The sequence below is a fragment of the Dermochelys coriacea genome, chromosome 1 (genome assembly GCF_009764565.3).
Source record: "Dermochelys coriacea isolate rDerCor1 chromosome 1, rDerCor1.pri.v4, whole genome shotgun sequence".
Lineage (NCBI taxonomy): Eukaryota > Metazoa > Chordata > Testudines > Dermochelyidae > Dermochelys > Dermochelys coriacea.
Window position 1 is genome coordinate 56,883,288 of NC_050068.2, and position 24,755 is coordinate 56,908,042.

At 42.9% G+C, this 24,755-nt stretch overlaps 1 protein-coding gene across 3 annotated transcripts in view; it reads left to right on the forward strand.

Moving 5' to 3' along the window:
• The first annotated feature begins 4,502 nt into the window (after positions 1-4,502).
• The window catches only part of KPNA3 (karyopherin subunit alpha 3), an 84,906-nt gene continuing 64,653 nt past the window's right edge, over positions 4,503-24,755 (forward strand). The window contains exons 1-2 of one of the 3 annotated variants that reach the window (XM_038392023.2): positions 4,567-4,812; positions 7,061-7,111. In XM_038392023.2, the coding sequence (XP_038247951.1) occupies positions 4,735-4,812; positions 7,061-7,111 (129 nt within the window). In that variant the 5' untranslated portion in view covers positions 4,567-4,734. Of the gene's footprint in view, positions 4,813-5,780; positions 5,908-7,060; positions 7,112-24,755 lie in introns of those variants that run through there. The other 2 variants (XM_038392032.2, XM_043504492.1) reach the window with 2 other exon arrangements.

Consider the following 24,755-nt stretch of genomic DNA (forward strand, 5'->3'; position numbering starts at 1 on the left):
AAAAAAAGGATACCAGCCCTTTTCCCTCCTCACCTTTCCAGAGCACCTTAGGGTAAATCTTCACTGGAGACTTAACTCAGGGGATCAGCACATGGGCTAGCTTAACCTAGGTGCGAGCAATCACACCGCAAAGCCCTACTGGAGTTCCTGCATCCAGGACTGGTACAAACACATTGTGGGGGCCCCGCCACACAGTACTGAAACAGGCAAGCTCTTATAATAAACAGCAAATAGGGGACCCACTTGAGCTGCGCAGGGCCCTCTGCAATTGCTTAGTTTGCTTATGCTTAGACTGTCTCTGACTGCATCCTAGCTGGTGCTGCACTTCCCAAGGGGTGTTGCTAGTACTACTGGGGGCATTACCCACAATTCTTTGTGCTGCAGTGTGATAAGCCACTTTATGATTCTTCTTCAGTGGATTGTGGGATACCTTATCTGTCCTTCTGGGCACCTCGGAGGAATTGTGGGAAGGTGCTGGAGGATAACCAGCACTCAAATGGTTTAGCCTGCATCCTCACTGCAACGGTTTTAGCCTGCAGCCCCAGATGAGCCAGCCAGCCTGAGTTAAAAGCACGACTAAACTTGGGTCAGAGGGTTGTGTGTGTGGATGGGAGGGGTTTGGAGCAACACCCAAGTAAGACCCTGAGTTAACTCCACAGTGAAAATCTACTCTTAGATTACGCTTTGCTAGGAAAACTAACATTTATAGATTTCATAGGGAAAGCATGTGAACCTAATACCAGTTATCATTAGAGAGTCGTTCAAAAGTATTAGTGCAAGCCTACTCTAAAAAGTGACTATGTACAATGGTATCACCTTGCTCAACAGATCGGACTAAGTAGAACAGACCCCTATGTGTGTTTAAAGAATAGCTGCATACTTTAGTGACTGAAATAAAACCCTGGTATTATAAGCACTTATGTATGTGCTTAATTCCATGCAAATGAGTACAGCCATTGTATTCAGTCAAAAAGAAAAGGAGTACTTGTGGCACCTTAGAGACTAACAAATTTATTAGAGCATAAGCTTTCGTGAGCTACAGCTCACTTCATCGGATGCATTAGGTGGAAAAAACAGAGGAGAGATTTATATACACACACACAGAGAACATGAAACAATGGGTTTATCATACACACTGTAAGGAGAGTGATCACTTAAGATAAGTCATCACCAACAGCAGGGTGGGGAAGGAGGAAAACCTTTCATGGTGACAAGCAGGTAGGCTAATTCCAGCAGTTAACAAGAATATCAGAGGAACAGTGGGGGGTGGGGTGGGAGGGAGAAATACCATGGGGAAATAGTTTTACTTTGTGTAATGACTCATCCATTCCCAGTCTCTATTCAAGCCTAAGTTAATTGTATCCAGTTTGCAAATTAATTCCAATTCAGCAGTCTCTCGTTGGAGTCTGTTTTTGAAGCTTTTTTGTTGAAGTATAGCCACTCTTAGGTCTGTGATCGAGTGACCAGAGAGATTGAAGTGTTCTCCAACTGGTTTTTGAATGTTATAATTCTTGACGTCTGATTTGTGTCCATTCATTCTTTTACGTAGAGACTGTCCAGTTTGGCCAATGTACATGGCAGAGGGGCATTGCTGGCACATGATGGCATATATCACATTGGAAGATGCGCAGGTGAACGAGCCTCTGATAGTGTGGCTGATGTGATTAGGCCCTATGATGGTATCCCCTGAATAGATATGTGGACAGAGTTGGCAACGGGCTTTGTTGCAAGGATAGGTTCCTGGGTTAGTGGTTCTGTTGTGTGGTGTGTGGTTGCTGGTGAGAGCCATCGCTCTCTCAGATCTTGGGAGACAGACCAGTCCTTGCTTACAGACAGCCCCCCAATCTGAAGCAAATACTCACCAGCAACCACACACCACACAACAGAACCACTAACCCAGGAACCTATCCTTGCAACAAAGCCCGTTGCCAACTCTGTCCACATATCTATTCAGGGGATACCATCATAGGGCCTAATCACATCAGCCACACTATCAGAGGCTCGTTCACCTGCGCATCTACCAATGTGATATATGCCATCATGTGCCAGCAATGCCCCTCTGCCATGTACATTGGCCAAACTGGACAGTCTCTACGTAAAAGAATGAATGGACACAAATCAGACGTCAAGAATTATAACATTCAAAAACCAGTTGGAGAACACTTCAATCTCTCTGGTCACTCGATCACAGACCTAAGAGTGGCTATCCTTCAACAAAAAACCTTCAAAAACAGACTCCAACGAGAGACTGCTGAATTGGAATTAATTTGCAAACTGGATACAATTAATTTAGGCTTGAATAGAGACTGGGAATGGATGAGTCATTACACAAAGTAAAACTATTTCCCCATGGTATTTCTCCCTCCCACCCCACCCCCCACTGTTCCTCTGATATTCTTAGGTTTCAGAGTAGCAGCCGTGTTAGTCTGTATTCGCAAAAAGAAAAGGAGTACTTGTGGCACCTTAGAGACTAACCAATTTATTAGAGCATAAGCTTTCGTGAGCTACAGCTCAATGCATCCGATGAAGTGAGCTGTAGCTCACGAAAGCTTATGCTCTAATAAATTGGTTAGTCTCTAAGGTGCCACAAGTACTCCTTTTCTTTCTGATATTCTTGTTAACTGCTGGAATTAGCCTACCTGCTTGTCACCATGAAAGGTTTTCCTCCTTCCCCCCCCTGCTGTTGGTGATGACTTATCTTAAGTGATCACTCTCCTTACAGTGTGTATGATAAACCCATTGTTTCATGTTCTCTGTGTGTGTGTATATAAATCTCTCCTCTGTTTTTTCCACCTAATGCATCCGATGAAGTGAGCTGTAGCTCACGAAAGCTTATGCTCTAATAAATTTGTTAGTCTCTAAGGTGCCACAAGTACTCCTTTTCTTTTTGCGAATACAGACTAACACGGCTGCTACTCTGAAACCTGTATTCAGTCAGAATACCTGTGTAGATAGGTGTTTGCAGATAAGGGCTTAAGATTTGACTCCTTTTGGAACTGCAGAACCAATACGGTTCATAAATTCAGATTACAATAGGTTCAAAAATGAAGCGTCTTTTCTGCTGCTATCCACATTTTGTGTGAACCCCACAAAACCCTGTGTTTTGTGACTTCAGTATCCAACCCTTTTGTCCAACTCTTTACAAACTGAAGTTGCTGAGACTAGGAAATGTTGTTCTCTATTAACAAACAAACAAACTCAGATGGAATATTTTATTATTTGCAAGTTTTAAATAGGCAGCATTGTTACCATGGAATGTCTTTTCAAGTGAGCTGAATTTTAGGATACGATAGCTATCTCAAGCTGTGCTTGACACATGCTAGATATTTGTTACTTTAGACATAATTGGACTTGAGTTTACATCTCAATGAGATGCAAAAGGGGATGTGTGCCTTGTTCCAGATTCAAACAACACTGCATCAGTCATTCTCTTACAATTTTCTACACCACCAGAAAGGCTAGTTTTATTCTTTTTAAAGCTTATTCTGGAGTAAACATTAAAACCTATTTGTAGAATGGAAGTTATAAAAATCTATCTTTATTTTTAACACACTTTTTGTGTATTCTTGTTAAGAGCTGTGCAGCTAAATGACCTCAGGCCATGTTATAGATCTCACAAGCCAAACAGGGTCAGGTGTTCAGGTCAATATTTGCATGGGAGACCACTAGGGAAAATCCAAGGTTTTTAGGAAGCTGTATTGATGATTTTGACCTTGTCCTCTCTACAGAAACGTATATTTTTACTCAAGTTAAAATCCAAATGAAGGAAAGGAACTTGACCTGTTAAGTGCTAACACATGTGAAAACTACAAACTGCTCTGTCTTTTTTCACCAGGATTGTACCTCAAGTTAGTTAACTCAAGAGAGCTAACTCCAGTTAAGAATACACAGTTTTTCTATAGTGAAGATAAGGCCTTTGTAGGTAGTCCTCTCAATGGCTACACTAGGAAAAGAAGAAAAGGAGGACTTGTGGCACCTTAGAGACTAACACATTTATAAAAAGAAAAGGAGTACTTGTGGCAGCTTAGAGACTAACAAATTTGCAAATACAGACTAACACGGCTGCTACTCTGAAACCTGTAACACATTTATGTGAGCAGAAGCTTTCATGAGCTACAGCTCCCTTCATCGGATGCATTTGGTGGAAAATACAGAGGGGTCGGTGTCGCTCAGCACCCGCACTATACCAATTGTTCCAGCACTTGCATGTGCTACAAAAGCCTGGCATTGTCACGGGCAGCTGCAACTCCTCCACCTCCACAGGACACCGCCATGCACAGCGCGCTGTGTGCATGCCACCGGCACAGTGGGCTGGGCGACCCACAGCACCGCACAATGCGGCTCACAGAGACTACAAGACCCAGCGTGCAACGCGGCGTGCAGCCGCGAGACGCCAAGCCGCACTGCATGCCGGGGCCTGTAGTCTCCGCCGCTCGCTACTGCCATGGCTTCCGCGTTATGCAAAGTAGGCGCCCCTCAAATTAGCATAAAGAAGCCGCCGCGGAGCCGGGCCTGAAGCAGAGGAGGCGTGTTCGACAGCGTCACATGCCCCGCGAGCCGCGCTCTCCGTCCCTCGGCAACGGCGCGTGCCCCTGCTTTCCATCCCCCCTCCTCGCGCTCGTCACGGAACGTCCCTTCCCCTCGCCCTCTTCCCCCCCCCCCTCCCCGCGAGCCGCCGCCGGAGCCGCCTCGCAGTAGCTGGGAGCCGCCGCCGCCGCCGCCGCCGGAGCAGCCATGGCCGAGAACGCCGCCGCCGCGGGCCTGGAGAACCACCGCATCAAGAGCTTCAAGAACAAGGGCCGCGACGTGGAGGTGAGTCTGGGCCGGGCCGGCGGGTCCCGCTCCCGCCGGAGCCGAGCTCGGCCGCGCCGCCTCCTCCCCCTTCTCCTCCCCCTCCTCCGCCCCGGGCGGGCTCGAGGGGAGGGGCCCGCACCCCGCTCCGAGCTGGGCGGCTGCCGGGCCCGGCGGGGGGGCGCAAGGGAAAGGCCTCCGGGTTTTTCTTCTCCGTCACGCGGGCGCGGCCTGGGGAGGGAGTAGGGAGCCCGGCAGGGGGTGCGCGGCCGGCCGCGCCTCCCCCCATCGCCGCCCCGCCGCGGGCCTGCAGCCTCCCATGGCGGCCGCCGCCGTCTCCTCGCCCCACGGCCGGGCGGAGATGGGGGGCTGGGGCCGCTCCCCGCCCCGGCTTGTTCCACATGGGGCTGTGTGAGGGGCCGGGCCCGCCTGGGCAGGCGGCGGGATGCGCCCGTGTCCGTGGGGCCCCCTCCTCTCCCGGCTCATCCCTGCCCGATGCTCAAAGCGATCGGCGGCGCTTGCAGGGGCTGGCCAATGGGGCTGGCTGCCTTTTGTGTCACCCCTTCGGGTAGTAACTCCCCTTCCCCCAAACACCCGGCCGCAGGTCCCTCGCACGTCGGGGCCGGTGCTAAAGGCTGCTCTCACAAATGCCGTAGGCCTGCCTAGGCCGGGCTGTCGGGGCCAGTGGCGAAATTGGAAGAGCCGCTCCCACGCTCAGCTGAGCTTTTTTATCACAGGTTTCAGAGCAGCAGCCGTGTTAGTCTGGAGCCGCAAAAAGAAAAGGGGGACTTGTGGCACCTTAGAGACTAACAAATTTCTTTGAGCAGAAGCTTTTGTGAGCTACAGCTCACTTCACTGGATGCCTTCTCTCTAAGGTGCCACAAGTACTCCTTTTCTTTTTTTATCACACACATTGTGATGGTTGCTTGCTTTCGCTCCCGGTTCTTGCTTAAATCCCCCAGTCTTTAAAATGACACGAGAAGGTTCTTGAAATGAAGGCAGTAGCTTAGCAATGTAGATCTGCTAAGAGTCTCCATCTGCTTACATCAGGCAACACAGAGGGATATCCTTCCTTAATCCACCCTTCAAATCTGAAATGCTGTCTCTTTTTCAAAGGTAACTGAATCCCTGAGGGTATTGTTTAGGTCTTTTGACTCCACTACCCTTCAGTACCATAAGCACCTTTTATTGTAGCCACTATGAAAAAGAGGAGAAATTCCAAGGGGCTGACATCTGTCCTTTACTAGCTAAAATAATGAGGAAAATATCTCTTTGACGTGAAAGCTAATCTAGGATGAAAAAGGGAATGGTGAGCCTAAATATACTGTTAAAATATTTTGACTCCATTTGAGTGTGTTCCTTAATTATATTGCTGTATTTGATGATTTATAGTATTTAAATCCAAAATAGACTTTGAATTTACACCCTTTTAACGCAAATTTTGAGTTGGGGCAGAATTCACACCCTTACTACTATTGTTTGGGTGGAGGCAGTTCTTTGCAGACCTAGTTTAACGGGGCCATGTCTTTGTAAAGATGACAATCAAAATGTAAGATAGTCTTATCTTAATTTCTGTTCAAGTTGGTGGTGGTAAATCTCCCGTGCACACAATGCTCTTTCCATGGAGAATGCAATCTTTTTACAGAAAGGTGTTTTCTCTCTCCATTTTTGGGAGACAATTTAACAGTGATAATTAGATTAGCCAAAAATGTCCCACTCTTACACCTATTAATTGGCCTGTGTCTTTTTTGTTTTTTTCCCCCTCATTTTCAATCTTGGGCTGTATTTTTTTTTTTGTTTGCCTCTCTGTCCTTTTTTTTCTTTCTCTCTCCCTGTTGGTACTGCTGAAGCAAAGCCAGTATTCTCAATCTTAAACTTCTGCCTTCCCAATCACTGGCCTGACTTGTTGAAGAGCAAAGCAGGGGCAAACTGAGGGTCCCCACATAGCATCATCTGCGGTCATTTAAAATTGCCTGATATGCAGATGTGTTTGAAACTGGTGACCACTGCGGTGAGGGGATTTGAGGGCTTGTCTGTATGAGGAAATAGGCAGGCATAGGAATAGTTATACTGAAATAGCTATAGTGGAGTAACTCCCTCATGCAGACACACTATTCTGGAATAATTACTGTGCTTTGGAAGCCTAGTTAGTTCAGAATACAGTCAGTGGAGTTATACCAGAATAGGCTGTTGTGAAATAATTATTCTGCTTTTTCTATGCTGATCAATTTCCCTGTATAGACAAGCTCTGAAGTGTCTTACTTTACAGGGTGATGGGTCACACTGCTTAGTGCTTGTCGAGTCGAAGGATAAATCGATGGTAAGAAAAAGGGTACTTAATTTAAACCTGGTAAGGAAACCTGTTTCAGCTCAGCACTGATGCACATACCTCAAAAATATTCTTCTTGAAAGGAAAAGTATAGAAGTATGTAAAAGTTGCACATTGACACAATTAATTTAAGGGTAGAAGTGTGTTTTAAATGAAATTTAGAATCTGATGGGGGGGGGGGGAAGCAAAAAAGAATCAAAATCCTAGAACATACAGCTTGTTTTTAATATCCATGTTCCAGTAACTTTGGTTGTCCTCCTCTTTCTGGCTGTCCAGAGTATCCAACTTGAAGTAAACAATAGAGGTATCCTTTTTAATAGCTCTACCTAGCTAGTTGTTAGGCTACCAGAATATCCAGGAGATTATTTTAGAAGAATAGTCTTTGTTTTGCCCCAAGACAGTATGTACTTACTATCTGGTGATGATGATGGATTGAGCTGTTCCTGAATAAAAGGTACTGTGTTTTACAGGGGTGTTCCATTGATTTAATAAACTCTTTGCTATAGTGGGCAAAGCAATAGAGCTCTGTGTGGGAGTAGTCTAGAGACCTGCAGCAGGACTGAGATCCTGCAGGGCCTGCTGTTATAGTGGGAATGGGATTAAAAATAGTACCACACAGGGCTCTACAAAGCAGTTGTCTCCGATAAGATTGTGGATCTGGTAACTGATATGGTTGAGAATTATTTGGACTTTGGCACTTGTACCACAACAGACATGTACTTCTTTATTGGAGATACTAAAAAAAAATTAATGTTCATTGCTGTAGTTAACTTAAAGAATATCTACTAAAAGCATGATCTAAACTGTTGACCAAGATGCTCCATAGCAATTTGTCATCTGTTTGATGATGGTTACTGACTTCTTTCTGCTAACCAGGCTTGAATGAATGTAGAATATATTGTTTAAGTAACCCTCTTCCTTTAGCTTCTATTCAACTAATATTATTGAATACTATAAAATCACTTTTGGTCAGGTACAAAATGTTCTGGCAAACCAATATACATATTCTTTTCTCAAATTATAATTAACTTTGGTATTTTCACTGTTGGGTCTGCTATGCTGTAACATCTCTTCTTGTTATAACCTGAGTAGTCCTTACATTTTTTTTTTTTAAGGGAAGAATCCTTCTATATGCAAAAGGACTCTTTCTGTTGTACAGCAGGACCAGGTCTTTGAGAGAGAGCACAGTGGGACTATGCAGTATCCTGTGTACCACAGAGCCAAGTTTTGCAGTCCCACCTCTGTAGGAGAAAAGAAAGGGATATGTTGGTGAGCAGTTGTGTGGCCAGTGGATTCATGAACTGTATAGTCCATTGACTGCAAAAGGACAGGCCACTGGACTGCCCTGGTTCCAGATTGGGGAAGAATTGTCTCCCTACCCATGTGCTGGCTGCCTGTGTACACAGCCAGTCTACTCAAGCTATGCCCATGGGCTCAGAATTTCAACCTATGTGTGATACTGTTAATATCTCGAAAAAAGTGGTCCTTCCAAAAAATGGATTAGTAACAGTCTAACACCAAATTGTAATCATGAAATTAGTGTTTTTTTTATAAACAACAAAAAACCTTAATTGTTACAAACTGCGCTGTGAAGTACTTTTTAAACCTTCTTTTCAGTTTTAAAATATATAGGAAAAGACTCAGATTTTCAATTTCTCAATATATGAGCAAATGCATGGCGTTTGCTTGTGAGAGCTTGCAGTGATGCAACACTTAAGTTTTTAACTCCTTTTATGGAGTTTGTAACTTTGCTATTTAAACTGGGCATGTCTACACTAAAAGCATTACAGATGCAGTGCTGCAGCTACTCTGCTCTGGTGTAGACACATCTTACAGCAACGGGAGGAGTTTTTCTCTTGCTGTAGTATATTTACAGTAGCTAGGTTGACAGAAGAAGTCTTCCTTTGACCTAGCAGTTTTTATACTGGACTTACTTAAGATAACCTAAGTTTTAGGTGTAGGCCAGGCCTTGTACTAACACAGTAATATAAAGTACGAACTGTGATCTATTTTAAGTACAATCAAACCTTTTACTTTAGAAAAGCTGTTATGAAAAATCAAGTTGACACTGAAATTGCAACTAAACTGACTTTTTAAAAAATGCAATTTGATGTTGAGGTTTCTAGTTTGCTCTCTACCTGCAACCCCTGCACCTGTTGCCTCAACCCTATCCTGTCCCACCTGCTAACTTCCCTGACTCCTATCAATCCTTTCCTGCCCTGCCTTGACTTCTTGCCTGGTTCTGGTCTTTTACACTCATATTTTTGTTTAGAGCCATAAATAGCACCCATGCACAGTCTCATGGTGTTCTGCCAGTTATTTAAAATTACAGATCACACAATTTCAGTTAGCTCATCCCTTCTACCAACAAAAGAACATACAAAAAAGAAAACCGTTAAAAGAAAGTTATGTAGGTTGCAAAGTAAAAAAACAAAACAAAACAACCCTTCCTACCCCAAAGTCAGGAAATGCATGATCTGCAAGGTTGCCCATGCACCCTTGTGTGTCCATCCTGCACACTCTGAGGTGGGGAAAAAGTATGTGATCATGTAATTAAAATTGTTACAAAGCATTACATAAGAGGCAAGAATTAAAGTTGCGTAGGCAACTATTTAAGGCATTTCCTAACTTTTGAGAGCTTGACTTTGCAACCTAAATTTGTGTAACTTTTGGAGATTTTTAAAATATCTCTGCCTTTCTCATATACAACTGTAACACCCCAAGTCACGAATCAGAACCCTGAACTATCTGCCCTGCAGCACAGGTTTCTACCACTTGAGCTATGTGATTGACTACATTAGATGGTAGCAGGAGATGGCTACTTTCCCAGAGGGGAATGAGCTGCTGGTGTTATGTTCGGAGTCTGGGGGTGGGAGTGAGCAGGAAGAGGTTGGTATGGCTGCATTTGGGACTTACAGAGGAGCTCAGCTCTCCCCTCTGCCTGGAGTTTAGGGATTTCCTTTTTCATACAGTGGCTCCAAGAAGAGGCTGGATTGCAGGGGCATGGGAGTGTAGCCTAGAATAGCTAAACATTGTAATAGGTTACCTAGGGAGGTTGTGGAATCTCTCTAAAACCTGTTCTTAAAAACCTCCAATGGGGCCTCATGCATCGGCAGCGGAATGGGTGGGACAGGGGGTCAGGGGACCATGGTCCTCCCAGTTTTTGAAAGTGGATGGGGCTGTCCTGTCCACTTTTCACCCCCATTCTTCCTTTTCCCCTGGAGGCTGGGCAGTGGGGGGGTGCTGTGCTGCAGACCCTCTATCTGAGAGCAGCCCATGCCCAGGGCAGGTGGAGGGTCTGCATCTCCTCTCAGCTGCTTGACTGCTCAGCTTTTACAGTGGCCAGGCTGTGGCTCCGATGCCTCATCCCCTGGCTGTAACTGAGTTGCAGTAAGAGCTGTGTGGGTGGCTGTGGGGAGCTGTGAACCCTCCATCTGCCCTGGGTGGGGGCCCAGGGGCTGCTTTCAGTCCCCCCCACCATGGGCAGGTGGAGGGTCCATGGCTCCCAGCCCTCTCTGGTTTCTGGCTTGGCTGGGGCCTCAGGCAGAAGGGGCAGGGGTCTTGGCCCATAGCCCCTTCCTCACTTTTGGGAAGGCTTTGCCAGAACTGGCCTCATGCCACAGGTGCTCCCCTTCCCCTCCCCCCGCAAAGCTACATTGCTCAGGCTTCAGCTTCAATCCTGGATGGTGGGGCTTAGGGCATGGGCTTCAACCCCATATGGCAGGGCCTTGGCTTTCAGCCCTGGACCTCAGCGAGTCTAATGCTGGCCCTGTTTGGTGGCCACACTGAAACCTGCTTGTGGCCCACCAGGGGGCCTCAGATCCCTAGTTGGGAACCACTGGTCTAGATAATACTTAGACCTTCCTCAGTGCAAGGGTGTGGACCAGTTGACCTGTCATCCCTTCTAGCCCTAAGTTTCTCTGATTCTCTCTCTGCCATTGTTCTTACGACTCTGGTGGTTTCCTAGTGTTCTCAGTGTAGTGTCTGCTGCAGCTGTTGCAGCTTTGGCAGTTGTATGGGCCCAGCTCTTTACAATGTTTGCTCATGATCAGTTATTTTGGCATGATGCCAAAATTTTCCTGCTGATGGGGCAGTGTCAATTTTTTACACCTGATTAATCAGCCAAATCTGAACAGAATTTCATGCAGTAAATGAAAGGTATGTCTCTAGACCTGGGTCTTTTTCTCTGCCAAATTTCAAAAGCCTTCTGTAAGCAGTGGAGATGTTAGTTTCTAAAAAGGGTTGTAAGAGTATTTTATAATGGAAAGTGTTAAGCAAATAAGTGTTGCTACCAGTTTCCCATATAATAACTCCCACACATGGGAGAGTGAAAAGCAGTAGCCACTGATTCTTCACAAAAGCCAGATGAAACAAATGGGAAGCAAGCCATGAAAGCAAATGGTTACTGTTTTGGACCCATGGAAGGAGCGTGTTCCAACACCTGGCCTCTTATGTTGAGGGGAATGTAACATCATTACTTCAGCTGATCGCAACTGATACAGTACATCCTCAGAGAGAGCCTATCTCATGTTGTTCCCAGGGCAACCAGTGTAGATCCAGAGCATAGTTGTCACGTGCTCTCTAGGACAAATTGTCAAATGAGTGGCTGCCCTTCTATACCCGTTCCCGTTTTCAAATAGATTTAAAATGTAGTCCTATGTAGAGTGCATCTCCAAACATACTATGATCTGCTCAGTCTCCCTTGACTCAAGTCTTCAGGGTGGCTTTTTGAGGAATGAATAGACAAGAATATGCTTGTATTTTGAAAGCATGGGGTTAGAGAGCAAGAGGCTAGTGAAGGATAGCTCTTCAGGAGCTTCTCTGGAATAATTCACCCAGTTCTAGTCTACCTCACAAAACAGATAATAGAACACAGTGGAAAACGTTTAACTTTTCTGCTAAACTAAAATGACAAACTTCATGGAAGTCAAATCTGCTATACAGTGGAGTCACATCTTACATGGGGGTTAGGTTCTAAAGTCAGCATGCAAGGCGAAAATTGCATATAGTCAAAATTATTTTGAAAAATCCTTTAAATCGCCCATAAAGTACATTATACACTCAATCACATTAAGATTGGGATCAGCATCCATGACGCTACATATCTGTGAGAACATAAGCCTTGTGTACATGGCCTTGAAACAGCGAATCACGCCTTGGTTGAGATGGAGGAGGTATTGTGGGGGAGAAAGATGACTTCAACGTTATGCGCAAACTGGAGTGCCGAACGGTGGCCAAAAGCATTGTCTACGATCAGCAATACTTTAAAGTCAAGTCCTTTCTCTTCAAGGTACCACTTGACCTCCGGAATGAAACACTTCTGGAACCAATCCAGAAATAATGCTGCCGTCACCCAAGCCTTTTTATTTGGTTGCCAGAACACAGGCAGGAGATTTGTTCTTGCCTTTTAGGGCATGGGGATTTGCAGCTCTTTAGAGCAAGCCTGGCTTTATTAAATGCCCAGTTGCATTGCCACAAAACAACAGTCACATGGTCTTTAGCTGCTTTGAAGCCAGGGGCTTGTCTTTCTGATTTCGAAGTGTAAGTGTGGTTGGGCATTTTTTTCCAGAAGAGCCCAGTCTCGTCAGCATTAAAAACTTGTTCCGGAAGATAGCTCTTTTCTTCTTGTTTGGGGTAGGCTTTTGCTGCCTCTTTGGTGGCAGATGCAGCTTCACCAGTAGCCTGCACTTTTTTGAGGTTGAAGCGGTTCCTAAAACTGTTAAGCCAACCGTGGCTGGCTTTGAATTCCTTCTCATCAGAAGGCTGTCCCTCTTTGACGGGAGGTTTGAACAGCACGTAGAGGCTAAGAGCCTTTTCTCGCAGCATGTGGCCATTGATAGGCACACATTTACGGTTCATGTCTTCCAGCCATAAGTTTAATGCTTTTTCAGTCTTCACTAAAGTCTTATCACACACCTGGCTTGTCACCTTATAGTTGGAGCACTTGATGCCACGGCTTGATGAATTTCTCTCTCTCTCGAATCTTGATGGCACAGAAGCTAGATTCATTGCGGCCATATTTATGCACGACTTTGAGATGGTATGTTGGTCTCCAGTAAGGCCAACACAGCCAGTTTTTCCTCCAGCGTTGGAACAGATTGCTGTTTCTTCGGTTGAGCACCAGATGAAGTAGTTGGCTTGCGTTTAGGGGCCATGTTGTACAAAAAAATACATACAATATCTTTAAACACTAGAATCACACTCAGCATGGCAAGATGCTCACACTCTGAGAGGCATGTGGGAACTGAGAACGACTGAGGGAACAGCAGATTCACGTCTCCCATCTCGCACTCACTCACGCATACAGTCATTGAGTGGAATGATGGGTGGAATCGCCCGTGCTATTTACAAGTTTCTTTTTTTTTTTTTTTTTGCAGAGCGCGTATAGTTGAATTCGCATAAGTTAAATACACGATGCGACTCACTTTTAATACCTTTGATTAAAAACATTACAAAAATAATCTTATGTAAACATTAAATTTTTTCAATATGTTTAAATACTACTTTTCTAGATTTGCTAGAGTAAGATCTTCAGTTTTTTCTGAAGCTACAAGTGAGCATCTTCAGGTAAATTGGAAAGGGAGACAGCCCCTCATAATGTGCAATGGTGTGAACTGCATGGAATTAGTTGAAATATGGGATTGACTATATCAAATTCTTGACCAGTGACTGACTAATCCTTGGTAGAGTACTGACAGTTGTAATAGCTCATAGTCTAAAAAAGCATACTGTATAACTGGAAAGGATGGAAACTTCAAGTTTCTAATAACATATAGCATTTGCTTCTAAATGCTGGCTGGTTGTACAATATCCATCTTTAAATCTCATTCCTGTTACTCTTGCTTTTCTTTTTATTACCCACTCAGTTCTAACAACTTTAGCAGCTACTACCTCTACCATCTGGAATGCCTCTTAAGTATAAAAAATTAATCTCTAACTTCATTGTGTCCCAGACAAAAAAGGGTGCTAGAGTTGTCAAAATTAGTTTGGGGAAAATGACATAGTAATCAGACTGATCTTCAGATTTGGTATTTTCTTCCAGGACCAAGAACTGTGGACCATTATTATTACAGTAGTCCTAAAAGGTCCTAATCATAATCCTACAGCAACTCTCTCAAATTCCCAGGAAGATAAAGTCCCTATCCCAAAACATATACTATCTAAAAAGACATATGTACAAAGAGCATGAGAGAATATGCAGCAGACAGGTAAAATGGTCAGGCTGATGGACACGCTGTCTTCAGGTTTTTTTTTTTCTTGCTTAATTTTGTTCGTTGGTATTGTGAGGGGTGAGAATGACGGGAAGGGAAGTTGTCTGGGGCAGGAGCTGTCTTCTAGGTCAGGGGTTCTCAACCTTTCTTTGAGGCCCTCTCAACATGCTATTAAAAACTCCACAGCCCACCTGTGCCACAGCAACTGTTTTTCTGCATAAAAAGCCAGGTATTAGGGGGTAGTAAGCAAGTGAATTGCCTGGGGCCCCACATAGCTAAACTGCTCAGGCTTTGGCTTCAGGCCTAGGTGTGCTCGGGGTGGTGGGGGCTTTGGCTTTCTGCCCTGGGCCCCTATGAGACTTATGCCAGCCCGGCTTGGTGGACCCTCCCAAAACCTGCTCGCAGCCCACCAGGGGACCTTAGACCCCTGGTTGAGAACTGCTGTTCTAGATTACATGTCTGAAGTGTCTCACACTGTGGGACTCTGATACTTGACTGGGGTTCCTAGGATCTACTGTAATAACTGTAAGTTACAGGCTGGGGGAGAACAGTGGGCTCTGGCTGGGCTTTTCCACGCCTTGCTGCTGTTAGAGGAAGTCTCTGCACTTCTTGGGGCTGCTGGCTCTGCCTCAGCAGGTGTTGGTTTGCTTCCCCCAGTTAATGTGGCTAGGGTTCTGGGATCACATGCGTACTCTTTCAGGACAGGTAAACTTCTCCAACCATTTTGAAACTTTCGATGCAAGTACAGCGTGGCTACTAAAATACAACAAGCACAAAATACCACCTACATGTTGCACAGACATTTGTATTACATGAGTCAAATTATTTGAGCATTTCTCATTGAATCAATCACCTTTCACTGAAAACTTATTTCCCCATATTCCATCACTTCTGTGACTGTTTTTGATAGTGACTTCAACTGCTATTCTGTTTCCATGCTTTTTTATACTGGTGATTGTCAAATTACAGAACAAATGGTCCTCTGAGATAATTGGTGGAAGTTAACACTACCCTTAGTTATGTTTCCGTCTGCATGCTGGCTTGGTTTTTATGTGATAGTCTTTGCAACAAGATCTCAAAGGTTTCAGAGTAGCAGCCGTGTTAGTCTGTATTCGCAAAAAGAAAAGGAGTACTTGTGGCACCTTAGAGACTAACAAATTTATTAGAGCATAAGCTTTCGTGAGCTACATCCGATGAAGTGAGCTGTAGCTCACGAAAGCTTATGCTCTAATAAATTTGTTAGTCTCTAAGGTGCCACAAGATCTCAAAGGTTATGCTTTTAAAGAAAATATGGAAGCTTTGCAGTATGGATTTATTCAAAATTAATAAAAAAAAATTGTTGAGTTCCATACTCAGTAAGTGATATCATACTTGTTCAATTTGTTGGGATTTGACAGAAAAATTAACTTGAAAATCTTGTGTATCTTCGCCAGTAGTAATGTTTTCATGGTCCTGATCATGCATTCAACACCTATGTAATCCTTTAGTCTTCAACGGGCATAATCTGAAGACCAGGGGAGATCAGATATTACTGTGATACCTTGGAAGAAGGCTGGCTAAGGTTGTGGCTAAGGTTGCAGAGTGGGATTCTGGAGACCTAGGTTTGATTCCTGCTCTGCTATAAACATCTCTTGGACAATTCACAATCTTTCTGTGCCTCAGGTACCCATCTATAAAATGTTATAATAGTACTTCATAATGCCCCTATGAGGTATAGAGGATAAACACAGTAATAGTGGAAAATACAATAGGGGTGTGTGTATATATAAAATACACCCCCCCCCATGAAAAATGGGTGTTGCCATACCAACTGTAATGAGACCAATTAATTAAGATGGGCTGTTATCAGCAGGAAGAGAAACTTTTGTAGTGATCATCAGGGTGGCCCATTTCAAACAGTTCACAAGAAGGTGTGAGTAACAGTGTGGGGGGGAAATTAGCATGGGGAAATAGTTTTTAATTTGTGTAATGACCCATCCACTCCCAGTCTTTATTCAAGCCTAATTTAATGGTGTTCAGTTTGCAAATTAATTCCAATTCTGCAGTTTCTCGTTGGAGTCTGTTTTTGAAGTTTTTTTGTTGGAGAATTGCGACTTTTAGGTCTGAAGTTGAGTGACCAGGGAGGTTCAAGTGTTCTCAGACTGGTTTTTGAATGTTATAATTCTTGATGTCCGATTTGTGTCCATTTATTCTTTTGCGTAGAGATTGTCCTGTTTGGCCAGTTTACATGGCAGAGGAGCATTGTTGTCACATGATGGCATATGTCACATTGGTAGAAGTGCAGGTGAACGAGCCTCTGATAGTATGGCTGACGTGATTAGGTCCTATTGTTGGATCATATTAAAGTTCTGTATTAAAATCACAAATGAGTTTGATTCCCCATAGTTTAAATTCCAGGGTATTACTAATTAAGAGGTCTCTTAGTTTTTGGTACGGTTTCTCTCCCTCTGTGAAACTTGCAAGCTGCTAATTGTGTTAGTACATTCTGAGACAGTCTGTTCTCAAAGCAATTCTTTGTAACTACTACTCACACCAACAGAGACTCAAAGCAATACTCTGTAACAGAAACAGCACCCAGAGACTCCCTGCCCTTTTGTTGTATTCATCTCGCTTTGTTAACAATTGTGATTAAAATAGAGATAGAGGATGTATGTGGATGGATGCTTGGTGTGAATAATAACTGAATGATCAGGGAGGTGCTAGCCCAAGAATCCAGTATCCATCCGCTGAAGAAGGCGTCAAGTGGAAATAACCAGAGGACCCCTGGAGGGCAGACTGGAATCCACCCAACAGCCTCAAGAATGGGAGAACCAAAGAACAAGATGACATCTGGCAACACAGAGCTGTCAGGAATGTGCCATCTGCTGATAGATTCAGCAACAGCATGATGAAGCAATTCCCATAGACTGGCATAGGAAGAAATTCCTATAAAAATGGACTCTAGAAAGTGAGAACTTTGGGGTCTGATTCTGCAAACCAACTTCCAGGAGCATCAGATGAGCATCTGGCAAGGCCCTGCTCCCTCCTCATGTCCAGGCCACCTGGTCAGTGGCTTGGCATGAGCAACTCTAAGGCTGGTAACTATGATAACCTTGCAGAACGTGTGTATGTGTGAATAAATATGAAATTGAATGGAATGTTATAGCTATAACTGCTTACTATGATTATTTCTGTATTCTCAATAAATGTGGCTTTTTGCCTTTTCCCCTTTAAGATGCTGCTGGTTTTTATTTTATTGGTATAACACTATGATGGTGTCCCTTGAATAGATATGTCGACAGAGTTGGCAACGGGCTTTGCTGCAAGGATAGGTTCCTGGGTTAGTGTTTTTGTGTGGTGTGTGGTTGCTGGTGAGTATTTGCTTCAGGTTGGGGGACTGTCTGTAAGAGAGGACTGGCATGTCTCCCAAGATCTGAGAGTGATGGGTCAACCTTCAGGATAGGTTGTAGATCCTTGATGATGCATTGGAGAAGTTTAAGTTGGGGGCTGAAGGTGATGGCTAGTGGCGTTCTGTTTTCTTTGTTGGGCCTGTCCTGGAGTGGCTCTGTCAATCTGTTTCTTTACTTCAGCAGGTGGGTATTGTAGTTTTAAGAACACTTGATAGAGATCTTGTAGATATTTCTCTGTCTGAGGGATTGGAGCAAATGCGGTTGTCTTAGAGCTTGGCTGTGGACAATGGATTGTGTGATATGGTCTGGATGAAGGCATGTAGGCAAGTATAGCAGTCAGTAGGTTTCCAGTATAGGATGGCTGTGAGGTGCTCCGATACTTCAGTTCCAAGTGTCATAAGAACCTAGATACCTAATGTAGGATTGCTAGGTGGTCTCTGAAGGCATAGTCTCAATACAGTTAGGGCTTGTCTACACTGCCACGTGGGGTCAATCTGAGATGTGCAACGTCAGCTACGTGAATAGTGTAGCTGAAGTTGATGTACGTAGTATCTGCTGCTGTGCCATAAACTCCGCTTGTGCTCCTCGGTCCCGTGGAGTACCTGAGTCAATGAGAGAACGCTCAGCGGTCGATTTAGTGCATCTATACTAGGCTAGCTGGATCGATTGCTGCCCACCGATCTTGTGGATAGTATAGATAAACAAATCTGTGGCCAGAATTTGGTCTAATAAAATCTTTTAGATGGAAAGAATACACCTTGACTGATGGAGCCTAGGATGAGTCAGTGGGGCTGGCAATTAGAAAAACATCTGTTTAGTGGCAAATTGAAGGAATTGGATATAGAAATCCAGTGAGACAATGAATATGGAATCTGTAATAACTCTTCTAGTCGCTCTTAGAATAGACCCACCCTTTAAATTCTGCAGAGAACATTGGTCAGAAACACTGGAGGGCACAAATTCTTTACCCATGCATTTCCCACATGAGTCTGTCAGGGTATGGTATTTTCTGTTTGACATGTAATTTTTACTCATTTACTCTTAGTAATTATATGTAATAATATATTAACACTAAAGTGTGAATATTAAAATATAAATGTTTCTACAATAAGCATTTAGATTTTTTTACCTAAAGACAAACTTCAAAGTTAGGTTGATGTACAGACCTTATCAACACATGCGATCTGTAACCTCACTTGGTGTGTGTGTATATATTTACTTCATGTTCTCTTTACAATTATGGACAAAAGCTCTGGTAAAAGCATGCTATATTGGTTGCTAAGTGCAAGCACTCAGAAATGAGTGTTTAATTTAAAGGTATTGAAGGGTATGCAGTCATTACCAGTCAATAGAAGTGAACCTAGAACTTATGTTTTTCTTTGTATTAGGGGTTCCTAAACCACCCTGTGGAGGGGTGGGGGCTCCTGGCCTTGGAGGAAAGTATGCAGCTGGATCTGGGGAGTGGTTGAGGGAACCCAGCTCTACTTTCACTCCACCACAAAGTGTGTATGTAGTGCCTTCAAGGGGGAAAGGATGGTTCTATGGCCTAGAAGTGGACCAGGCTCCCCAATTCTTGATGCTCCAACAGTAGGGACAATCTGGAGCCCTATGGAAGCCCCATGTAGAAGTGCTCTCAGGACTTGAGAAATTGCCCAAAATGGTTTGCCAAGATTTCTCTCAGATGTAGAAGTGGAGCCATTGAACAGCAGTCCTATCTATCCCTACAAGGGTTTGCCTGAAAGTTAAACACCAGGAATTAACAGTGTTGAAAGGATCTGATAGATTTAACAATATCAGCATGCACTCCTGCTTTTTATCCTTCACTAAGATCATTTAGCAAAGCAGCCAGTGGAGTCTCTGCTTGATCCAGGTCTGTACCTGGAGTGACGTGGGTCTTCCACTACACCACTTTTGTACCTCCAGGCAATTTTCCTTTGTGTGATTTTTTTGAATCTTTTTTTTTCCTGGACCATTCAGTCAACTCTCCCTTTCCAGCACAGAGGCTGGAAAGCTGGATCTGACCCAAGCAATGGTATATAAAAAGGGCTTTCTTTATTTCTTAATCATATTGGGATTTTTGCCCCTTTTGGAAAAGGCCAAGTGGTGGGAGATTTCAGTGCATAGGCGCTGACTCCATGGGTGCTCTGGGGCTGGAGCACTCGTGGGAAAAAGTTAGCGGATGCTCTGCCCCCACTGGCAACAAAGGTCCCTTCACCCCCCCCACCTTCCCCCCCCCCGAGTGTACCACATCCCCACTCCTCCCCCTCCCTTCAGTGCTTCTCGTCACCTAACAGCTGTTTGACAGCACTTAGGACTTTCCGGGGAGGAGGGGGGATGCGGTGCGCTCGGAGGAGGAGGTGGAGAAGAGGTGGAGCAGGGTTGGGGAAGGGGGTGGAATGGCAGGGGAAGGGGGCAGGGACTTTAGGGAAGGGGTGGAATGGGGGCAGGGTGGGAAGAGATGGGGGGGTTGAGCACAAACCAGGCAGAGGGGAAGTCGGCGCCTATGTTTCAGTGGGTAGGAGAATAAGGAAATGCAGAAAGGGTTAAATGTTAAAGTGCTTGGGTGACTTACGCTTGGTCTACACTACATAGCTATGTCAATGTTCACACTACAGCCTTGCTCCTGCTGATAAATGCCTTACTGCACAAACAGCATAACCCCATCTTCATGAGAGGCATAGGGGTTATGTTGGGGTAGTTAGGGCAGTGCAGCTTCTGTGAAGATGCTACAGTTACTTACTTTGGCTGTTGGTTGTCATTCTTATCAAAGCCTGGGGCCAGTGGTGGGCTCCAGGTAGAGCAGGGCTGTCCCCTGTCCTGGCTCCTAGCAGGTGGCTTCCCCCTGCTCCTGGCAGGGAAGCAGGGAGTTGAGAAGCCTGGGCTGTTAGCCCCCACCCATCTTTCCCCTCTTCAGTCAGAAATGCTCCTGGTGAGGATGCACACCACTGACAGTAGATGGGCAGTGTGGACATGAACTTCTGCAGTAATTACTGCGGTGGCTGTAAATTGACCTAACGTAGGTTGACTTAAGTTTATAGTGCAAATATGACTTGACTCTTAAGTGCTTTTGAACATATAACTGAAAGTATGCAACCCATCCCCCTTCTGCTTCAAAATCCACTATATAACCAGCCAACCCATAACACCATATTCACTTCCTATCCTAACTTTACCAAATAAGCACCTGAATCTGGCTCCTGCTCTGCTAGTGTGCCATCGGAAAAGAGGTTGAGTTTTAAGGGTTGCTTATTCTCTAGGTGTTTCAGTTAGTGATGCGGGCAGGCTGGACTGGCAAAATGGTTACCATAGTCTCCAATTCTGTTTTATATTAAAATGTACTGTAATGAAAGACTCCCAATCACTGCAAGTGTAGAATTCTAACCTAAGACTACACTTTGGCTCTGTATAATCTTGATCCCCCTTGTAAATGAAACAATTGAAAAAAATTGTAGTTAAAATGGAAACAAATTTTAGTTACTGCCAAATTAAACTTGATTTTATGGACAGAATTTAAATTTGATGTTGAGCCACCTTTCTGTGTGCAAAAAATGCAATTTTAATTTATTAAAAAAAATCTTGAATCTTTACATCTCTTCATTCTCAGAATGACAAATGAGGTAATATCTGAAGAAACAGTTGATGACTACTTTAGATACATTTAAAGCAAAATTTGTGCTGTAGCCAAAGTGGAGGCAAGTGTATATTCCAGGGGCCTAGAATTCCTATTCTGTAGTCCCTTAAGAATAATCTCTTATGATGATTTAGTAAAGTGCATATGTAGGATAATCTAAAATGGATTTTTGAATATGAATTTTAAATATTTTGTGTACAGCAGTGGCACAAAAAACTTTCTGAATTTGATTCTACACTTAACTATAGTACATGGTACCAGGAATAAGTTATCCTACATCCATTTTAAATGGTTTTTGTAACTGATTCAAATAACTCTCCAAACAGTTTGGCTGGTCAGTGTGGATGCGGGTCAAGCTTTTTGTTTACAAAGCTGTTCGTTTTTTGGGGGGTAGGGGGAAAGAGTTGTTGAGTTCTTTGTTAAATTTAAGACATTCTGCAGCAAAAACACATTTACAATTTGTGAAATGGTAGCCTATAAGCCAAGATTTATTTTTTAAACTTGCATTATGCAAAGAGGTATATTCTGAATTAAGATTTTTAGAGAAGAAATGACAAGAAAAAAAATCTAAAAATGAAGATGCTAGTTTGTAGTATAGAATATGCATGTCACTCAAGATAGCACTGAATCAAGTTTAGAAACAATGTCTTAAATTTAGGTAAAGGAATAACCATAATCTTCAATCTATAGAATTCGTGTTTAAAGATTCAATAAATCTTAATTCCTATCCAAAACCATTTGTTTTCTATGTAGGCCCAGTTCATAACAAATTTGCTTATGTGGATCTAATGTTATGAAATAGGAAATGCTGGTGTTGGAGACGTGGATTTAAAGCTGGTTTGACCTAAACAGGTTATTTCAGAGTAGGATTGTTAGAGGTGACATTTGGTCTCGGCATTCATTCTAGGCATCTTTTTTCCCCCAAACCTCTGGCCAGGGTTTTGCTGATAGAAAACGTTTATATAGGGTTGCTTGGGCTGTTAAATCAACCTATGTTAGTTGCTGCTATTTTTTTAATCTCAGGATTAATTGCAATTTTTTTAAACTATTTGTCTGCATTAACACAAATGTATTTATAGTGCAATCAGGAAGGTGTACGGGGTTCACATGGAGATCTTCACATACAGTACTGATAAATCCAGTGCAACTTTTCAGTGAAGCTTTTGTTCTACATGATGGAACTTTGTCTAAACAAAATTAGAGTGGAAATGATAGGGAAAGACTCTTGTCATGCATGCTTCATGTCAGATTTTAAAGAATATCTAGAGATTGATTCCTGTCCTCAAATAATAAAAAAAACCCTAACCCATTTTATGTGTAGGCACACCAGACTTTTATCTCCATGTCTTCTTTCATTAAAAGTTTCTTATCTTGCTGAAGAAAATGCTAAAGAAATAACTTAAGCAATGTTTATTTCAAATTTCAACTCTACTTTTAAAACTGCCTATTTCAGAGCTTGGCACCTCCCTGTTAAAAAGTTTTCATATTAAATCTTAACATGTTTATGGGTAATTTGTCCATCATAGATACTGAATTGGAAGAGAATCTTATTTCTTAGTAGTAATATACAATATCATATGGACTTAACTACCAATTAAGTGCCAGATCATTTAGGATGTCATCGATGTGCTGTAACATTACTGCTAACTTAAATGAGCACTATTGTGCCATAATAACACTTGGTGAATAGTTTTTTGCCTCCCTGTGCCTGCGGTGAGCAACTGTAGTATGATGCATAAGTACACAATACCTTGTGCAGTGTGCTCAATTTAGAGACTCTGGGGGATATAACTTTGTTTGGATCACTGTTGCTATGCTGAATTTCCATCTCGGAAGGCATAGGATCTAATTACTTCGCGCTTTCATTCATTTTTAACTTGTCTTGGCAGTGGCTCTGATATAAAATAGAACTATGACCTACTAAGCAGTAGGAGAAAGTTGGTTGTAAAATAGATTGTGGCTCATTTTTCAACTCAATCAGTAATTTTGGGAAATTTTGAAAATTGCAGTATCTGTTACAGGAGTACTTGGTCCCTAAAGTTTCTAGTATGACAATGTATGCACCCAGCCTGTAATCAACTGCTGTCCTCCCATCCTGGAAGCAGGTGATGAATGACTTCACGAAGAACCTGTCACAAGGACACTCCCTACCACTTCATGAATTGGTTCTTGACCTCCTCTGTTGATTGGGATGAGAAAAATGTCTTGAGAAAGTTTATGGCAGGTATAGAACAAGTGTGTATCATACTGCTGCTAAACTGACAGCGCCTCTGCTTCTAATTTGTAGGTGTAGTGCCAGAAGTATGGTATTCAGACCATGATACTATCATGATTCTAGCCCTGAGCGGGAGGATCATATTAGTACTTTGAAAATAGTTATTTTCATTTTTTATGTGCAATTTCAAATTTATCCTGAATCTAGGACTTTTTAGAAAGCTATTAACCCATTGAGTATTTCCATTAATGTTAATTTGAAGCAAGCATAGATGTCCCCTTAAATAGTGTCCTGGGACAAGAATAGACAAAATAGGAATTAACCATACTGCTTTTAAAATCTGTTCAGAGGAATAAACTGCAGACTTTTTCATTGACCTGTAGTCTAACATTTATGTTTAAATTATATATGGAGAGATCCAGGTTAGTTAAGGCATACTTATTTGTAACTGGATATGCATTTGTCACATTTTGTGTGTGTGTGTGTGTGTGTGTGTGTGTGTGTGTGTGTGTAATTGTATATAATTTAAACTGTCAATTATTAAATTAGCTTAAATTTTTGTGACGAGCACTACATATGTTTGTACAATTAGATCTCCTGGGTACTTACCAAAGATACAACTAGTAATTCATTAAGTAAGCATGCATATATATAAATATTAAATCACATTCTTCATTTAATACACTAAAGCACAGTAAAGGGAAGAAAAATACTTACTGAAAAAATATATTGTATAACTAATTTATATTGTATATCCAGTTGTGCAATATGAGGAAAATATTTCAAATGTCATATTTTACATTTGTTTTTTATTGTAAATACTGTGTTTAAAAGAAGCAATATACCAATGCGGTGGTGAACAGAGGACTTCCAGCTCTTTGGAAAGATTATAACAAATGATCTACCTTAAATGTGAAGTATATTTTGCATTTTAACTTTTTAAACAGTGCAAGCCTCTTTTAAGGCTTTGCATAGCTTATTTCAAGAACTGGTATAACTTCTTGGACTAGACTTCAAAATTTTGATGTAACTAAACATTTCAGAGACTCTCCAATGGCTAGACTTCTGTTTGGTTTCTTATGACATGCCTATCACAGTTAACTTCAGACTCCTGGTTTAAACTTTCAGGGTTTTCCTTCTTCTGCGGTCAGTATTATGTTCACTTTATAACAATTAAATAAAAATGTAG